At 34.6% G+C, this 18,458-nt stretch overlaps 1 protein-coding gene across 1 annotated transcript; it reads left to right on the top strand.

Annotated features, from left to right (window-relative positions):
• The first annotated feature begins 429 nt into the window (after nt 1–429).
• On the top strand, nt 430–11,823 carry LOC149899363 (coiled-coil domain-containing protein 42 homolog). The gene is made up of 7 exons (XM_090114702.1): nt 430–568; nt 1,086–1,287; nt 1,699–1,872; nt 7,635–7,713; nt 8,866–9,005; nt 9,469–9,731; nt 11,728–11,823. Exons 1-7 carry the CDS (start codon nt 459–461, stop codon nt 11,753–11,755), a joined length of 996 nt encoding a protein of 331 aa, XP_089970828.1. The 5' UTR covers nt 430–458; the 3' UTR covers nt 11,756–11,823.
• The last annotated feature ends 6,635 nt before the right edge of the window (nt 11,824–18,458 follow it).

Below are 18,458 nucleotides of genomic sequence, written 5' to 3'. Positions count from 1 at the left end.
TTATTAAAAAAAATAATAATACTATACTTTCATTTAAACCACAGAGAAAAATTAAACGGTGTTTTAACAATTTCTCTCTACGCATTCTCTACGTAACATTTAAATTTTATTAAGTACATATTTGGAAATTGGAATTTGGAATGCACCTTGGAATGCACAAATTCCTCACGACTGACAAAATGAAAAACACACAGAAAAACAGTTGTGTTTTTTTTTCTATTTATTTCTGTTCAATTACTAATCTGTGTGTTCAATTTTTTTTGTTTTTCTATGGGGGATTTATTTTATAATAACCTCCTTGAAATTACGAATACTTGAATACTTAAACTTTGACTTAAACAGTTAAAAATTTATTGCTAGGCAACGCAGTTTGTTAGACTATTATTTTTGCAAGCCAACACAACGCAAATCAACTTTTAATAATTTATATTATTTTAAGACTTTAAATAATTAAAATCATGAAGAAAGTTTCGAAAGATTTGGCGCCAATCGCGCTTCCTCATGGACCTCCTGTGGAATCCGTGTCGGAATATTATAAATCGCTAATGGAAAGTGCTCGTATGGTCAAGTAAGCCCTTTTTACGCATTGACTAAGCTCGTAATAATATTATATCACCATAATAATTAAAAATAATATACCATACAACCAATTTGAGATTCTATGCCAACGCTGTTTGGTAAGTACCTACCTACTTTCACGTTTTTAACAGATGAGATACTGCATTTTCATGAATATAAGTCTGTTCATAAAAATGTTTAAATATACTTACATATTATAAGATTTGCAGTTTTAAAACATCTCATCTTTTTTACCATTAAAAAATAAACAGATAATAATTACACTGATTTTCAGTAACGGCATGTAGGCATTAACCGTATTTACACATTCGTGCGTTTGAAAGAAGCAAGAAAGAAAAAAAGGCGAGGCGAATAACGAATTCGCATTTTATAATTTATACCACATTTTTCCGCTATTTCACAATCGTGTTCGTTATTCGCCTAGCTATTCGAACGAATCTGTGTATGCAGTATTCAAAAAAGTATCCAATAGAACTAATTCCGATTTCCCACATGTTATTATCCAGAAAGTACCCAGTATGGGATGTCGCCCGTCCGACCCCACAAGTGCTGATGGAACAGGCGCGAAGGGATCTCATGGAGGCTGACGAAAAGCTGGCACATAAGCGGGAAGAGGAAAGAATTAATAGGCAGACCATGAACGCAAAGTGGCAAGATCTGCGTGAGAAGGAAATGCTGCTGAAGGACTCGTTTATTAGTTTTAACAAGGTAAGCTTCGCCCGTATTGTCGTATTTATGTATTTCAGGCAAATTCGATAACCATCTAAATTAGCGCCATCTATTTTTTAATAGTTTAAATCGTAAAATCACCTTGTATAATTACTATTCTTCATAGGATATTAACTCTACGGATATTAATTATTGGCGTTTTTTATGTAAAAAGCAAGCAAACATAGCAAAAAAAGATAGCGAGCGATTATGTATTATCTAGCCTTTTTTCCCTCAAAGACTTAGAGCATTAAACCAACTTAAGGCTAAGAAAAAGGGTAGCTTATGAGAACCAAAGATAGAGTCTAAGCTCAAAGTGAACCTAAGTTAAATTTGTTGCGAATTTGAAAATGTTTTAAAAGACAATTCAAAAGTACAAATTGAAGTTGTACAAATTTACGCGGTATACAGTTCATAAGAGAAAACCAAGAAAAGCGCGAGCGTGCCCAACGCAAGATGGAGGCCGATCTAGAGATGCTTGAAAGGAAAACCCGCGAAACGGACGCGATGCGGCAACGCGTCGCCGAGATGGAGGAAGTTAGGGGGCTCATGGAGAAACAGGTCGAGGATTATACGGTTTATGAGGTTGGTTCTTCTTTATCAAAATCAAATAAATAAATAAAATAAATAAATATTTCGGGACAATTTTCACACACGGCACGATCTGGATCCCATACCATAGACAAATATAACTTGATTTATTAGTCCATGTCCCATACTAAGCTTTCGCTTGTGTTATGGATACCAGATGGCTGATAAACATACATATATAATTTTAAATAAATACTTATATAGATAATTAACACCCAGACACAGACAAACATCTATGTTCATCACACAAATGGGTGGGGATCGAACCCACGACCTCTGGTTTGGAAGGCAGGGCCACTACCAACCAAGCGAACCGGCCAGTCAATTAATCAATACATCCATATCTAGATATATTTATTTATTTATTTATAGCCTTTATTGCCAATATTACATGTTACATTATTACTTATTAACTAAAATTAAATTTCTCTGTGGGTGTTGGCGTGTCCTTGTGACACAAAGGCCTCTTCCAACTTCTTCCACTCGCCACGTTCTTTCGCCTTCCGTAGCCAGAGCGGCCCCGCCACTCTCCTTATCTCATCTGACCACCTTTTTCTTTGTCTTCCTCTTTTCCTTTTAGCCTCCGCTCTGGGAGTCCATTCAGTTACGACCCTTGTCCATCGGTTTCCCTTTTCTCTGAGCATATGCCCTACCCACCTCCATTTAAGAATTCATGTCTTTTTCACAACATCTTCTATTTTTGTTATATTTCTTATATCTAAAGCTCTTTTTCTATGTTTTTTTGTATAACCTAGTTAGTATGCTCCTCTCCATAGCTCGTTGGCATGTTACCAATTTTGTGTCATGTTTTTTTTGTTTTAGCCCAAGTTTGGCAACCATAGGTGAGTATTGGCAAAATGCAGGTGTTAAATAATTTTCTTTTAATTGTGATATTGAACTGTGTATTTTTAAATATTTCTTTCAGAGACCAGAATCTCTTCCAGGAATGAGCAACCCGTCTCTCAATTTCATGTTCCATTTGGTCGCTGAAAGCTATTAGTTGGCCTAAATAAATATAAGAATTGACATATTCGATTAACTTATCTTCTATTTTAATTGGGGCTCGCACTCTATTTGTTATAATTTTGGTTTTTCCATAGTTGATCGATAGTCCCACTTTTTTGCTTTCTTGTGCCAGTTGAAGAAGCATGGTTTGAAGGTTTCCAGGGTCATCTGATATGAGTATTATATCATCGGCAAATCTAAGATGATTTAACTTTGTTCCGTTAATGTTTATGCCGAAGTTATCCCAATCTAATTTTCTAAAGATTCCCTCTAATACTGAGGAAAAAAGTTTTGGTGAGAGTGGGTCTCCCTGTCTCACGCCTCGATTTATAGGGAATACTTCACCTTCGGTTTCCAGTTTTACTCTGCCTGTGCTGTTTTTGTATATATTCTTTATGATCCTTATGTATTTATTGTTTATTCCTTGATTCTTCAAAGCTTCCCATATAGATTGGTGTTCCAGGGAATCAAATGCCTTGTTGTAGTCCACAAATGCCATGTAAAGTCGATAGTTGTATTCATGGCTTTTCTCGATCAACTGTTTCACCACATGAATATGATCCGCTGTAGAGTATCCTGCCCTAAACCCTGCCTGTTCCCTTGGTTGTTCTTCGTCGAGCTTTTTAGCGTCTAGTATCTAGATATATACAGGGTGTTTAATGTAAAAATTTTTGGATATGTCCCGTTTTATTTTTAAAAAGTTAATAGTGTCATTTTACTCATTACGTAAAATACTTTCGATACATTGAAATATCAGTTTAAAGTTTTTTGATATCTGTAATAGTTACGGAATAATCGCCTGTGCACATCCCTAGATAGATTGTGCTTAGAAACATTTTTGGTCATGATTCATGATTTACACCCTAGATAGATTGTGCTTAGAAACATTTTTGGTCATGATTCATGATATTGTAAACATTCTGTTGATAGAAGTTTCAAGGTTGAAATTTCTTCTTAGCTTCTCTTTCTTAAATGGCAATCCCAGTTAGGACGGATTCTGCCAATGTCAAGTTATGGACAGATAATAATCAGATATTTTAGCTATCGTTTATTAGTTAGTGCTTGTGTTAGGTACTGAATTTACTGACTCTGCTTTCGACCAGTTAGCGGTTGTAGAACGTGACACTGCGGCGTTGCCGCACTTCCATTACATAGGTTAGTGATTGTATTATGAGAAAAGGTGATGAATTTTGTTTCAATTGACGTTGTTGGTGTTGTTACGAATGGTTAGATTTTTTATGACAAATAATTTTGCGAATTTACGTACTTTTATATAGACACATCTTTATATTTGAATGTTCGTGTTTAATTATTAATCTCAATTATAAATTAATTGTTATAAAAATATGTAGGTATTTAGCCAAAATGGTTTCAAAAAGTTACCTACTATGTGTGAATAAGGAAATAGGTACTTTGTTAAATATTTTATTTTTATTTTTTATCCAGTAAAAAAATGTTGAGTTAGTTAATTAAGAAGTAAATAAAAAAAAATGCAAGCGAACATTAATTATTACTATTTAAATTAATTATAATCGTACTATTCTATGCATTATTATTATGCCAGTGAATTAGTAATAAAGTCTTCCGTTCTATATTAAAATAGTTTATCATATTGAAACCTAGAAACGAATACTAAGGCACGAATATAGGATACAAGAGTACTTAACTACTTAGACAGGCAGGGAAAAGATCTAATTTTGTATAAAATACATGCGGGTTTTTTCATGATTTTCTACACTAGTTGTAGCAGTTGCAGTGGTGGCCTGTGGATTTATCGTATCCTCAACTTTTTGCATGATAATAATTATCTGCCTAATGCTACTGACCTACTAAATGTGTTCTTACTTAAGTATAAGTACATATTATAATATTGTTTTTATTTATGGGGTAGGTGTACCTATGCACTGTGTATACGTATCTCTTCTCGAACATTTTGGTCACTGAGGCGCGAGCACGAAAACTATCGTCAAAGTATTCCTATCGTCATAGAACATGACGTCATTATAAAGTTTTATAAAATATTAGTTCCTTTTACGCACGGCAGGGGCGCTTTTAAAATTCCCGCTTATAGATGTACTAGCGGTCCGCCCCGGCTTCGCCCGTGGTACATATTTCGCAATAAAAAGTGGCCTATGCCCTTTCTCGGGTATCAAAATATCTCTATACCAAATTTCATGCAAATTATCTCTCAAAATATCTCTATACCAAATTTCATGTACAGTAGTTAAGGCGTGATTGAGTAACAGACAAACAGAGTTACTTTCGCATTTATAATATTAGTATGGATGTGCTATTTATTAAATAGGTTTGAAGTTGGTGCCGAACATTAAGCACTTAGTATTAAGCCCGTGCACCGACATCAAACCTTTTTAATAAATAGCACATATAAATAATATGTAGTAAATAATAATGTCAAATCTTTTTTATTTCTTACTTTTCCGTTTTTGAAGTCGGTTGTTTTTAACGTAGTTATTTTTATTAGTGAATATTAAGCTTTCCGTGCGATTAGAGCTTTTTATGAAAATTAAGCTCTCCGTGTGATTAGAGCTTCTTGTGAAAATTAAGCTCTCCGTGCGATTAGAGCTTTTTGTGAAAATTAAGCTTTCCGTTCGATTAGAGCTTTTAATGAAAATTAAGCTCTCCGTGCGATTATAGCTTAATGAAAATTAAGCCTCCGTGCGATTAGAGCTTTTTGTGAAAATTAAGCTCTCCGTGCGATTAGAGCTTTTTGTGAAAATTAAACTCTCCGTGCGATTAGAGCTTTTTGTGAAAATTAAGCTCTCCATGCGATTAGAGCTTTTTGTGAAAATTAAGCTCTCCGTGTGATTAGAGCTTTTTGTGAAAATTAAGCTCTCCGTGCGATTAGAGCTTTTTGTGAAAATTAAGCTCTCAATGTGATTAGAGCTTTTTGTGAAAATTAAGCTCTCCGTGCGATTAGAGCTTTTTGTGAAAATTAAACTCTCCGTGCGATTAGAGCTTTTTGTGAAAATTAAGCTTTCCGTGCGATATGAGCTTTTTGTGAAAATTAAGCTCTCCATGCGATTAGAGCTTTTTGTGAAAATTAAGCTCTCCATGCGATTAGACCTTTTTTGTGAAAATTAAGCTCTCCGTGCGATTAGAGCTTTTGTGAAAATTAAACTTTCCGTGCGATTAGAGCTTAATGAGAAAAATTAAGCTTTCCGTGCGATGAGAGTTTTTTGTGAAAATAAAGCTCCGTGCGATTAGTTTTTTTGTGAAAATTAAGCTTTCCGTGCGAATAGAGCTTTTTGTGAAAATTAAGCTCTCCATGGGATAAGAGCTCTTTTTGAAAATTAAGCTCTCCGTGCGGTTAGAGCTTTTTGTGAAAATTAAGCTTTCCGTGCGATAAGAGCTTTTTGTGAAAATTAAGCTCTCCGTGCGATTAGAGCTTTTTTGTGAAAATTAAACTTTCCGTGCGAATAGATCTTTTTGTGAAAATTAAGCTCTCCATGGGATTAGAGCTTTTTGTGAAAATTAAGCTCTCCGTGCGATTAGAGCTTTTTGTGCAAATTAAGCTTTCCGTGCGATATGAGCTTTTTGTGAAAATTAAGCTCTCCATGCTATTAGAGCTTTTTGTGAAAATTAAGCTCTCCGTGCGATTAGAGCTTTTTGTGAAAATTAAGCTCCGAGCGATTAGAGCCTTTAATGAAAATTAAGCTCTCCATGCGATTAGTTTTTAGTGAATATTAAGCTTTCCGTGCGATTAGAGCTTTTTATGAAAATTAAGTTTCCGTGCGATAAGAGCTTTTTGTGAAAATTAAGCTCTCCGTGCGAATAGAGCTTTTTGTGAAAATTAAGCTCTCGGTGCGATGAGAGTTTTTTGTGAAAATTAAGCTCTCCGTGCGATTAGAGCTTTTTTGTGAAAATTTAGCTTTCCGTGCGATTAGAGCCTTTAATGAAAATTAAGCTCTCCATGCGATTTTATGCGGTTATCAATTCGGCCGGTATATTTTTTTTTATGTATGTACACCGATTACTCCGAGGTTTCTGAACCGATTTACGTGATTCTTTTTTTGTTCGATGCGGGATGGTGTCGAATTGGTCCCATAATTTTTTTTTTCGGATAGGCCCAGTAGTTTTTATTTTATGAACATTTTTGTCTGTACTCGATGACTAAGTTGATATGTAGCAAGTAACTTTGATTCACTTCCCGGTAACCGATTGAGCTGAAATTTTGTATACGTATGAAAATTTGATAGCGATGAAACATTATCATGACATGAAGCTGATTTGATGATGGAATCGGAAGGTGGCCATAGGAACTCAGTAATATATTGACTCAACTTTATCGAGTTTGGGCTCGTTTGATTCGTGTTGAAAAATACACTAAAAAGTAATAAATAAAAACTGCGTTAAAAACAACCGACTTCAAAAACGGAAAAGTAAGAAATAAAAAAGATTTGATATTATTATTAACTACTACTTGATATTATTATACATATATTTCGCAATAAAAAGTGGCCTATGTCCTTTCTCGGGTATCAAAATATCTCTATACCAAATTTCATCCAAATTGGTTCAGTAGTTAAGGCGTGATTGAGTAACAGACAGACAGACAGAGTTACTTTCGCATTTATAATATTAGTATGGATAAGTATGGAAATTTTACGACGACAACGTCTTTCTCTCTACGACGATACGAATACTTTGACGATAGTTATAACTTATAGGATTCAATAATAATGTTCGAATGTAGGTATTTGATGAATGAATTCAATTGAATATTGTTTCAGGATTATTTGATGTCTGTGGTGCACAACTATCCAGAGTTCAAGCAACCTTTAGATGTTCTCAATAGATATGAAGCTTTAGGTAATTAATACTTTTCGGAATATCTAAAATGTTTTTATTATGTTTAATTTTATGTTTTGAAAAGAGTTAAGTGCAGTGTATTTCGTGAGATTTCTGTCTTTTTGATTAAAAAATAGTTTTTCAGGCTTTTGTGTCCTGCCAGACAGATATTTTATTCTCTAATGAACCGCATCTAAGCACACTTTCAACATTATATAAATTGACCGGTCAAAGTGGGATTGAACATAAACCACAAAGTGATCAGTTTTAACTAATATTTATTAAATCAGTTTTACTCAATACAATACAATACAAAAAAGATTTTTGCAACCAAACAACACAATGATATTTTTAGTTTATACACATTACACACTAAGACAATAAAAATACAAAAAATTATAAAAATAAAATAACATATGATAACAATCGAATTACAACATACAATAATTATATCAGGCTTGAATTGTGGCTGCAAAAAAGGCCCTGGCTCAGCACAATGTTGCAGAGGCAAACTCCACAACACTGATAATTCTGCCAGATTCTGATTGCTTTCTGAATCTGTGTTCCCCGACGCGTACAATATGGGGGACTTCAAGCGTAGAGTGAACGGGTACCTACTAGGGAAGCGCGTACCATCTTAGGCCACATCTTAGCTTTCCTTCAAGCAAGATTGTGGTAAAGCGCTTCCCTATCTAGAATAAAAAAAAATTGGTTGTCTGTAAAGTCGGTTTACTGACGATAGTTGAACGTGACAACGTCCGATTGTGCTTCTTTGTCGCTCGTTCCGCGCTCTCGCTCGCACTTCAACTCGCACTTCTTACATGGAACGCCTCAGATGAGTCAGAGCGAGGTAACGCCGCATGAGTCATGTTATTTCGTGCGTGCAGCCGGCTTTATCGAATTACTAGCTGCTCCGCGCGGTTTCACCCCCGTGGCTCCACTCCTGTTGCCCGTAGCGTGATGAAATATAGCCTATAACCTTCCTCGATAAATGGGCTATCTAACACCGAAAGAATTTTTCAAATCGGACCAGTAGTTCCCGAGATTAGTGCGTTCAAACAAACAAACAAACAAACAAACAAACTCTTCAGCTTTATAATATTAGTATAGATAAGACGTTGTCACGTCAAAAAAATATACCCAAGTAACAAAATTCCTAACTTTATAATCAAGCGGCTGCAAAGAACACGCTAGCTGATCGCCAAGAGCGAGACCTGGAGATGCTGGAAAGCGCCCGCCAGGAGATTGCAGCTCTTACTGAAGAGAAGAAGCTATTCATCATGGGGCTGAACAATACGCTCGCGGATTTGAGGGTACATTGTAATATTAATAAGCCTTTATTCACCATAATTTTTACGTGTCATCGACGTAACGATTCAAGTACCCTCACTTTGATTAGCATCAATTGTTATATAAATTTTTAAAGAATAGAAAAAATTCGATCACGAGGCGGGACCCGAACCCGCAAGGCCGCAAGATACTGCTAAAATAGTATCTTATTTGATTATAAAGAAAATTTAAACAATTTTGTAAACATAACAATTGATCAATTTGATATTTTTGGTTTTATGGCATTTAAATGCTTTGTAAATATAAATTTATAAAGAATAGAAAAAATTCGATCACGGGTGGCTGAGTTGGTCAAGCGTCCGCCTCGAATTGCCATGCAAGGACGTGGCGTGGCGGGTTCGAGTCCCGCCTCGTGATCGATTTTTTTCTATTCTTTATAAATTTATACGTTATAGTTGTTTATTGTACGTCAATTTGTTTACGCAGTGGCGCTACGATCAAGTGCGTAATCGCGTTATAAAATGGGAGTTAGCGCTCAACCGACTCAAGGACACAGCGGCTCGTAGACACGCGGAGCTCTGCCACGTACGAGCTGCTGTATATTCCTTATATGAGAAGATTAGCCGACAAAAAGGATTGCCTTTAGATGCTCCAAAGGAGGATTTTGAACAGCAACTTGTGGTTATAATGAGAGCTTTGCTAGAGCTCCGCAGGATTCATAGGATTGCGCAGAGACGGTCTAAGGAGAAGTAAGTATAGATGGGTAGATAGCCACTTGCCACTTGATGCTCTAAGGGATGATTTTGAACAGCAACTAGTGGTTATAATGAGGGCACTGTTGGAGCTGTGTAGGATTCATAGGATCACGCAGAGTCGGTCGAAGGAAAAGTAAGTAGAGATAGCTAGGATAGGAGTGTGTGTTATTTAGGGCTGATTTTTCAATCCTTGGTTAAAACTTATCCGTCGAATAATGTATAAAACTACCATTTTAAAAACGTATTCTAATTGCCCGTATTTGACAGTTTACGTGACATTTTAATATAGGGTGTCCCAACAAGAACGCAAGATTTAAATTTGGCGCCATTCGAAGTGTCATTGTTTGACATATCAACAAGTGTTATTTTTTTTTAGTAGAAGGTATAAGGTTAGTGAAAATGGAACGCTAAACGAAGGATCAACGCATTCACATTGTAAAATTTGTTTTACCAAAATAGTGAAAGTTTTGCGGCTACAGTACGCAAATTGCGATCAAAGAAATTGCGATTCGTAAAAGAGATTAATGGAAAAATTTGCTGAAACTGGGTCTGTTAGTGATGTAAAGACAACAACGCGCCTTCGACCTGGTCGATCAACCGAAAATATCGCAGCTGTATGTGATGATATCGCTCAAACTCCATCCATCTCAATTCAACACTGAGCTCCAAAAATTGGTGGTTCCGAATCCACTATGCAGCGAATTTTGACAAAAGATTTGCGTCTTGCATGCTGGAGGGGATGTGGTTTCAACAAGACGGCGCCACATGTCATACAGCCAGACAAACAATACAATTGCCGCATCAGTCATTTCTCGATCATGTTACTTCACGCTTTGGGGACCATAATTGGCCACCTAGATCATGCGATTTAGGGTTTTTTTTGAAATCGATGGTTTATGCGATTAAGCCGACGATGACTCAAGCCTTAAAAGACGAAATTGAACGCTGTATTAATGAAATACCACAGCATTTATGTAAAACGGTCATTGAAAATTTCATTAAAGATCGCGTATGTGCCAGCAAAGCCGCGGTGGCCATCTCCCTGATGTGTTGTTCCAAACAAAACCTCATCTTGTCTACTTTACGATATAATATAGTTTTCACAATTTTTTTTTAATATCTGCGTTTTATGTCAAATTTAAATCTTGCGTTCTTGTTGGAACACCCTATATTATCGTGTAATACTTTATTAGACGGATAAGTTTTATCCAAGCATCGAAAAATCGGCCTTTAGAGCTTTATATTAGTTGTGAAAAGAACGCGGAGCTGTGAACTAGTAGTGGTGATCATGAGGGCACTGCTAGAGCTGCGCAGGATTCATAGGTTCGCGCAGAGACGGTCTCAAGAGAAGTAAGTGGAGATAGGGTTAAGGAAGGAACATTTTCCTCTTTCTTGAATGAGGTATGATTTTTTTTAGGTGAGATTTACCGTCAAAATGTTCTGTCATTGAATGGACCATGTGGTAAATTTGAGAATCAGGTTTTCATATTGCAGGCGTTGCAACTTGCAATAATGGAAAGAAGAAAGGTACAGATGGAAAACTGGGAGTAGGATAGTAACAATAATATACATACAAAAAGCAAAACAAATAAAATATTTGTTTAGTGGCATACCAAAAAAAAAGACGCGTGGCACTCGGGGACTGCCGCGGTAAAGCTATTGCATGCTATGCCTTCAAGCCACACCTCCGCGCCCGTTGGAGTGGGGAGCGTGAGGTTTTTCGTTACTAAATTTCTGGATTCGGACCCCGCGCTCAAGGCCCGCGATAGAAGCTATGCAATAGCTTAAAAATATAGATTTTTTTTTATTTTGCCTTCACAACTTTAATTATTTTTACAGGACGCGTATTCTCTTGGTAGCATTATCGTTATGAAGGCTGTAGGATGGAAGATAAGAATAATGAAAATCTCTTAAGACAGCACATATTTATGCCGATAGTTATGATTTTCGAATACAAATACAATTTAATAAAAAAAAAAAATTTTTTCAGGGACGCAGAATCCATGCAAACGGCCTAGAAGGAACATTTGAAAAAAAAAATTAAAAAATAAATTACAACAAGGATTGCGGTTCCCTTCATTTTATAAAATTGATGTTATTAAAAATTATAAATATATTTTATACGAAAAACTATCTGTCTTTTTCTTAAGAAAAGGGAATAATGGTACGGGAGCTATTAACGTTTTAAAAAAAGTCATTTATTCAGTCAGTTGGGTTTTTGATATACTGTTTCTCTTGCTATTTCGGTTAGAGTCCGCGCTGTCTGGCTGGCGGTAGTGGTTGCGTTTATTAGTGCGCACAGGAAAATATCCGTAATTTAAAGTCATTTATTAACGCGTAATTTTTAATCTTTTGTCTTTAGATAGATCCATCAGACATAAATTTGTTATTGCAAGACGTTTTTTCCGTTGTTAAATAGGTGCCATACGCAATTTTTTATTTCAAAAGCATTAAAATGTCATCGAAATAAGTGAAATTACATCAACATGATTCCACTTAAAAGGTAAGTAATAACTTTATTACTTATATTATATTATCCTTTTTTAATACTTATATTGAATAATTAGTAAACTAATATTTTTAATAGATGGTTTCATATTTATTACACTTTTGGGTATTAATATGAATTTGATGATATTTGGTTTTTATCAAGTTTACATTAACGTCCTATTTGAGATTCGTTGGGAAAAGGAGGCACCATGGTAGATTGTTGCTAAAAAATTGTAAATAGTAAAATGAATATTATACATAGTATATCCTTCACGGGGACTCATGTTGATGGAATTTCACTTATTTCGATGACATCTTAATGATTTTGAAATAAAAAATTTTGTCTGGCACCTATTTAACAACGAAAAAAACGTCTTGCAATAAAAAAATTATGTCTCATGGATCTATCTAAAGGCAAAAGATTAAAAATTACGCGTTAAAAAATGACTTTAAATTAAGGATATTTTACTGTGCAGATAAGATGCGCACTACTAAACGCAACCACTGCGACCAGCCAGACAGCCCGGACTCTAACCGAAATAGCAAGAGGAACAGTAGGTATATCAAAGAACCAACTATACTAAAATGCTCTCTTGTCAACGTTGGTAGCTCCTATACGATAAAGGGTAATAAAATAATTCAAAACAATAATTATTTAGTTACAAAAAGGTTTTAAAAATAATTTACGACAAGTAAATTTAGATTTAGTTTCGGATATCGAAGAATTTGTACAGTGTTGTTTCTTCGTCTGCCTGCATGACTGAAAATTAAGGTTTATTACACATCTAATAAAAAAATGTGTGCGTGTACTAGTGTACACACGCAAGAAGTGAAACTAATTTATTCGACCTTATTTTTCAAAAAATTAATTACTATAATATGCAACTTCACAAAAATACGTCGAATCACGCGTGGTAGGGATAAGAAAAAGATGGCGCGTAACGGAAAAATGTCACGCGTAACGAAAAAATGTTACAGTAAATTTATTTCCAACCCCGATAAAGAAGTTTCACTTCGAAAAATATGTGTGGCACTCGAGGACTGCCGCGGTAAAGCTATTGCATAGCATCGCATCGCTGTGCCGGTTGGAGTGGGGGGTGTTAGGTTTTTTCGTTACGGTGTTTGAATTCAGTTATTGGACAGGATTTCAACCTTTGTTTTTTAGTCTGTCTTCATGAATCTGAAAATTGTAGGTAGGTAATTACAGAAATAACAATAAAAACTAAAAGATTAAACTAACGATTTTTGATTTTAATACAAGCTACTATTTTATCTAAATGTATGTTAAAATACATACTTATTTATGCATTCTGAGCTGTTTTTTCAAAAAAATATAAAACTATTTCATAGGTTTTTTAGCGATAAGGAAAGATGTTTTAATTTAGTAACGACACAGTAAGACGAAACACTACTTAATCGAAAAAAAGAAAAAATATATATACTAAAAAATACTAAACCGTCTTCAAATATTCGGTACTAGAGGAAATTTAAATGGGACCACGCGGGAGATGCCACCTTTCAAATAAAAAAGAGCGTGTGTGCCGAGCACATGTGTCAGACGTGAAATTTCTTTGGAAAGGTTCGAAGATACCAAAATCGTCGCTTTACTCCATAACGTGACGCCATAGAACATTCCTATTCTATCCTATCCTACTAATAATATTATAAACTAGCTTCCGCCCGCGACTCCGTCCGCGCGGATGTCGGTCTTCGCGTGGATGGTTTATTTCTCCATTTTGAGTAACTCTGACAATAACATCTTATAAATATCTATTGGACCCAAATACGGCTATGCCTATAATAATACCCAACGTGTGTTCGCGGTTCTACAGAACAACGTCTATGGATAAAACTGAAAAATTAAGATTGTTTTTTTTCTACGTATTTTTCCAGGATAAAAAGTATCCTATTTTACGCCCAGGATAATAAGGTATAATTATACCAAGTTTCATCGAAATCGAACCGTTAGTTTTCACGTGATGTCTTCACATACAGACAGACAGACAGACAGACAGACAGACAGACAAAAATTTTTTTAATCACATATTTGGGTTTGGTATCGATCCAGTAACACCCCCTGCTATTTATTTTTTTCAATATTTTCAATGTACAGAATTGACCCTTCTACAGATTTATTATATGTATAGATATAGATGCGAAAGTTTGTGAGGATGTGTGTGTGTGTGTGTGTTTGTTACTCTTTCACGCAAATACTACTGAACCGATTAAGTACAATGAAATTTAGCATACATATCTATAGAGGATATGTAACTTGGATTAACACATAGGATAGGTTTTATCCCGGAAATCCCACGGGAACGGGAACTATGCGGGTTTTTCTTTGAAAGCGCGGGCGAAGCCGCGGGCGAAAAGCTAGTATACTCTAGTCAAAAAATAATTCACAGATTATAATTGAACTGTCATCAAATATTATATGACTTGATAATTAATGAAAATAGTAGTCATACAATACAAATTAATGATTTCTAGATAAAGGGTAATCACTTAAAGTATTTTTAGTCAGCACTAGATTTTTTCTCAACAATTAAATTATACAATAGTATTTAAAAATCTACTAGTAACTACTAAATACTATTTTACCTAAAAATATTTATGCATTCAAATTTCAAAGATTATTTATTTTTTTCAAAAAAATACATAAGTATTACATATTACAAAAATATTCCATAAGGTTATTTAGCGATGTAAAATAATAAGGAAAAAGGTTTTTTTTAGTAATAACAATATGGAACACTAATCATATATCAAATAATAATTTATTCCAATAAAAAAAGGTAAATTTACAGTTACCTACAGTTTACTTATCTCTTCTAAATAAAATTTGTTGCAAAGCGTAATTCTCGACAATGCAACGGCTCGAGTAGATCATTTGGGCAAATATTTGTATAGTTTGGTGCAAGGAAGGTTCTTCTTCATCATCATCAGCCCATATACCTTCCGACTACTGGGACACGAGCCTTCCTTCAAGGGATCAGGCCATAATCAGGATGGTTCTTATTGAGAGAAAAAACGAAAAATAGGCAATAGATAGAACAACGTCTACTGGGGCAGTTAGTTTATCAATAAATATGATAATGATTGATGCTAATAATAATCAATAAAAATAATTATTATTTCTATTCAAACGAGTCCTAGATATCACGTCATTATCTATAGTTCAGGATCCATCGCCCATTTTTGCACTTGATTACTATCAAGCTAATTTTCCGTGAATAGCTTTATTTTGATGAGACGCCCAATAATTTCTTGTACGAAACTCTCGATTGTGGTAGCTTACAGAGGTAACAAGGATAAAATGTTTTGATTTGATGGTTCTCAAATATTTATTACTAACTGATTTTTTTTTGTGTTCAATCTCAAGATAATTATCTAAATTATTCGAAAAAATATTTGTCCTACTAATTATTGGGCGTCTCATCAAAATAAAGCTACTCAAGGAAAATTAGCTTGATAGTAATCAAGTGCAAAAATGGGCGATGGATCCTGAACTACTAGTGCTATTTTTTTAGTTAGACATATTTTTTGAACGCAACTTTTTCCTTAACAGTTAAACTCGTTTTCAAAATACAAATATGCTAATGGCAAGAATTTTTATTTTTTTTTATTTTGGGGAAATTAACAAATAAAATTAAGAAAAAAAACGACCTAGTGCGAGTCGAACTTGCACACTGAGGGTTCCGTATTAGGCTGCATTTCCACCAAAGATTTGCGAGGATGTGTAGCGAGGGATGTGTTCGAGGATGCGTGCGAGGTATGTCTATATCAGTTCCATAATAATTTAGAGCAATAGAAGATACTAGATTTCCGCCCGCGGCTTCGCCCGCGTTTTAAAGGAAAACCCGCATACTTCCCGTCCCCGTGGGATTTCCGGGATAAAAACTATCCTATGTATTAATCCAAGTTACCCTCTACATGTGTGCTAAATTTCATTGTAATCGGTTCAGTAGAATTTGCGTGAAAGAGTAACAAACACACACATCCTCACAAACTTTCGCATTTATAATATTAGTAGGATAGGATAGGATAGGATTTCACAGCTTCGCAACGCATCCTCGCACGACACATTTCCCTTGCATTTAGTTTGAAGTTGGAGGCGTTTAGCGTTCGACGCGATACTATTGGTTATTTACAAACACATTCCTCGCACATCTCTGACGGAAAAGCAGTTTAAACATGTTTTTTATATGTTGTTACTGTAAATTTATACTTTTCACAATTTTTCCTATGTCTGTGCTGTACAAAGTTGCTTCGTACCAAATTTTAAGATTGTGTGTTCACGGAAAGTACCACTAAGATTTTAATTCTCTTTCGTATGTCGAAAATTGAGAAAATTTGCATCAAAAATGGCTGTATCTTTTAATTGGGTGGGCTTATAAGTTTTTAATTTTCACAGGTTTTGACAGACAAACAGACGAACAACACTTTGTTGTTCTATTTGATCCTATCGGTTCAGTGTTTTCCTTTTGAGGTTCGGAACCCTAAAAAGGTGTTATTGTAATTAAAAGAACTCACAGGACTGAATTATCGGGTCGGGTGCGACGGTCGTTTTATTAAAAATTCCGACAAACTGTTTTAACTGACTTGAAAAAAGAGAAGGTGTTGTGTTCCACTGTATATTTTATCTATGACTTCAAACGGGGGAGGATCTTAATTCAACTGGATTTTGAGAATTATTTTTATTGATAGGCTGTTGTCTCCTATGTGGTCCCATTTATTTCTGGCAGTCTGAAGGCCGTATAGTTTTTTTTTATAGATTAATTATCATAATAAAAAATGATTTATGTATATGTTTACCTATTTCTCGAACAACATCCATCGTTGTAAGATAATGAATGATTTCACTCCCAAGGTATTTCCATATGTTATGTATAATATGTTTGATCTAACCATTCTTTAAAATATTGTCTTTATACGAGTATTGTCAAAAGGTAAAAATGTACCTACGGTATACAAAGTAAATACCTACATTAAATCTTATCCTATAAATAGAATAACACAAAAAAATGTAGTTAACGCCTTCAAAAAATAAAGACCAAAATTAGAGTATAGAGTCTGAAAAATACTTTATTGTTACGCTTTTGAAGCCGTTGACTGCAAAAATCAAATCAAAGCATGTAATAATGAGCAGAAAATATATGAATAATACAATTTAAAGTTCGTTCTGAAAAAAGTTACACGACGTTTTTGCGCCAAAATGTGTGTTAATTTATACAAAATTTAAACGCCTTAATCTAGAATACCTAAAGGGCACATTATAAAATAAGACGTATATCAAGAATGCATTAGCATTATAGTGATTATAGTTCAGGATCCATCGCCCATTTTTGCACTTGATTACTATCAAGCTAATTTTCCGTGAGTAGCTTTATTTTGATGAGACGCCCAATAATTTCATGTACGAAACTCTCGATTGTGGTAGCTAACAGAGGTAACAAGGATAAAATATTTTGATTTGATGGTTCTCAAATATTTATTACTATAACTGAATTTTGTTTTGTTCAATCTCAAGATAATTATCTAAATTATTCGAAAAAATATTTGTCCTACAAAATCTATGGTTTGATCAAAGAGTCCCCTCTTTCCAATGTGTATCGATAACGAGGTCATCATAAATGATTACTAACCAGCAGATTTTTTTGTTTTCACTTAGTTAATATTTATACAGGGTGTCCCAAAAGGTTACGTAGCTAGGAAGAGGGGTGATAGGGGTGGTCATGAGAGTCACCAGAAAAATAAAAAAAAAATTCCCACCTGGGTATTAAAAAAATAAAAGGCATTTATAAAAAAAATTAAAATTTTATACCTTGTGAGGCGATTTTGCTCCCGATGACCTACAATTATTGGTATATTAAAAAAAAATTGCTGTTATGCTATCGTCAATAACCCTTTTTCAAATTGAAATAAGAAAAACGATACATATCTAACCAACATTTTAAAGAAAATTAAGTTTTTGTCTAATCAAGGACTTAGTAATTACGATTTCACTCAACTTCCTCTAAGTGTACTGAAAAAAAAAGTACTATGCAACTCCGGCGAGTAACTTAAAAAGTTAGGTAATTTTATTGCAATTCCAAAATGTTATACCATTTTGGAATTGCAATAAAATTACCATTTACCATTTAGTATTCCGGTCCACATGTTCACTTTAAAACGATATTGGGACCGATCTTCTCTAAGTAGGTGGGGATTTTTAACGTGCCACTCGTGCAA

The sequence above is a fragment of the Colias eurytheme genome, chromosome 21 (assembly GCF_061535395.1).
Source record: "Colias eurytheme isolate Ceu_HAF_F1 chromosome 21, ilColEury1 Martin Lab GWU primary, whole genome shotgun sequence".
Taxonomy (NCBI): domain Eukaryota; kingdom Metazoa; phylum Arthropoda; class Insecta; order Lepidoptera; family Pieridae; genus Colias; species Colias eurytheme.
This window is presented reverse-complemented; position numbering and strand designations above follow the sequence as displayed.

What these genes read in the sequence shown, in the direction of transcription:
- LOC149899363 (XM_090114702.1), top strand. Translation starts at nt 459, where the DNA reads ATGAAGAAAGTTTCGAAAGATTTGGCGCCAATCGCGCTTCCTCATGGA. An exon ending in AGGATTATACGGTTTATGAG is followed by an intron (nt 1,873 to 7,634) that starts GTTGGTTCTTCT and finishes ATATTGTTTCAG; the next exon opens with GATTATTTGATGTCTGTGGT. An exon ending in ATACGCTCGCGGATTTGAGG is followed by an intron (nt 9,006 to 9,468) that starts GTACATTGTAAT and finishes TTGTTTACGCAG; the next exon opens with TGGCGCTACGATCAAGTGCG.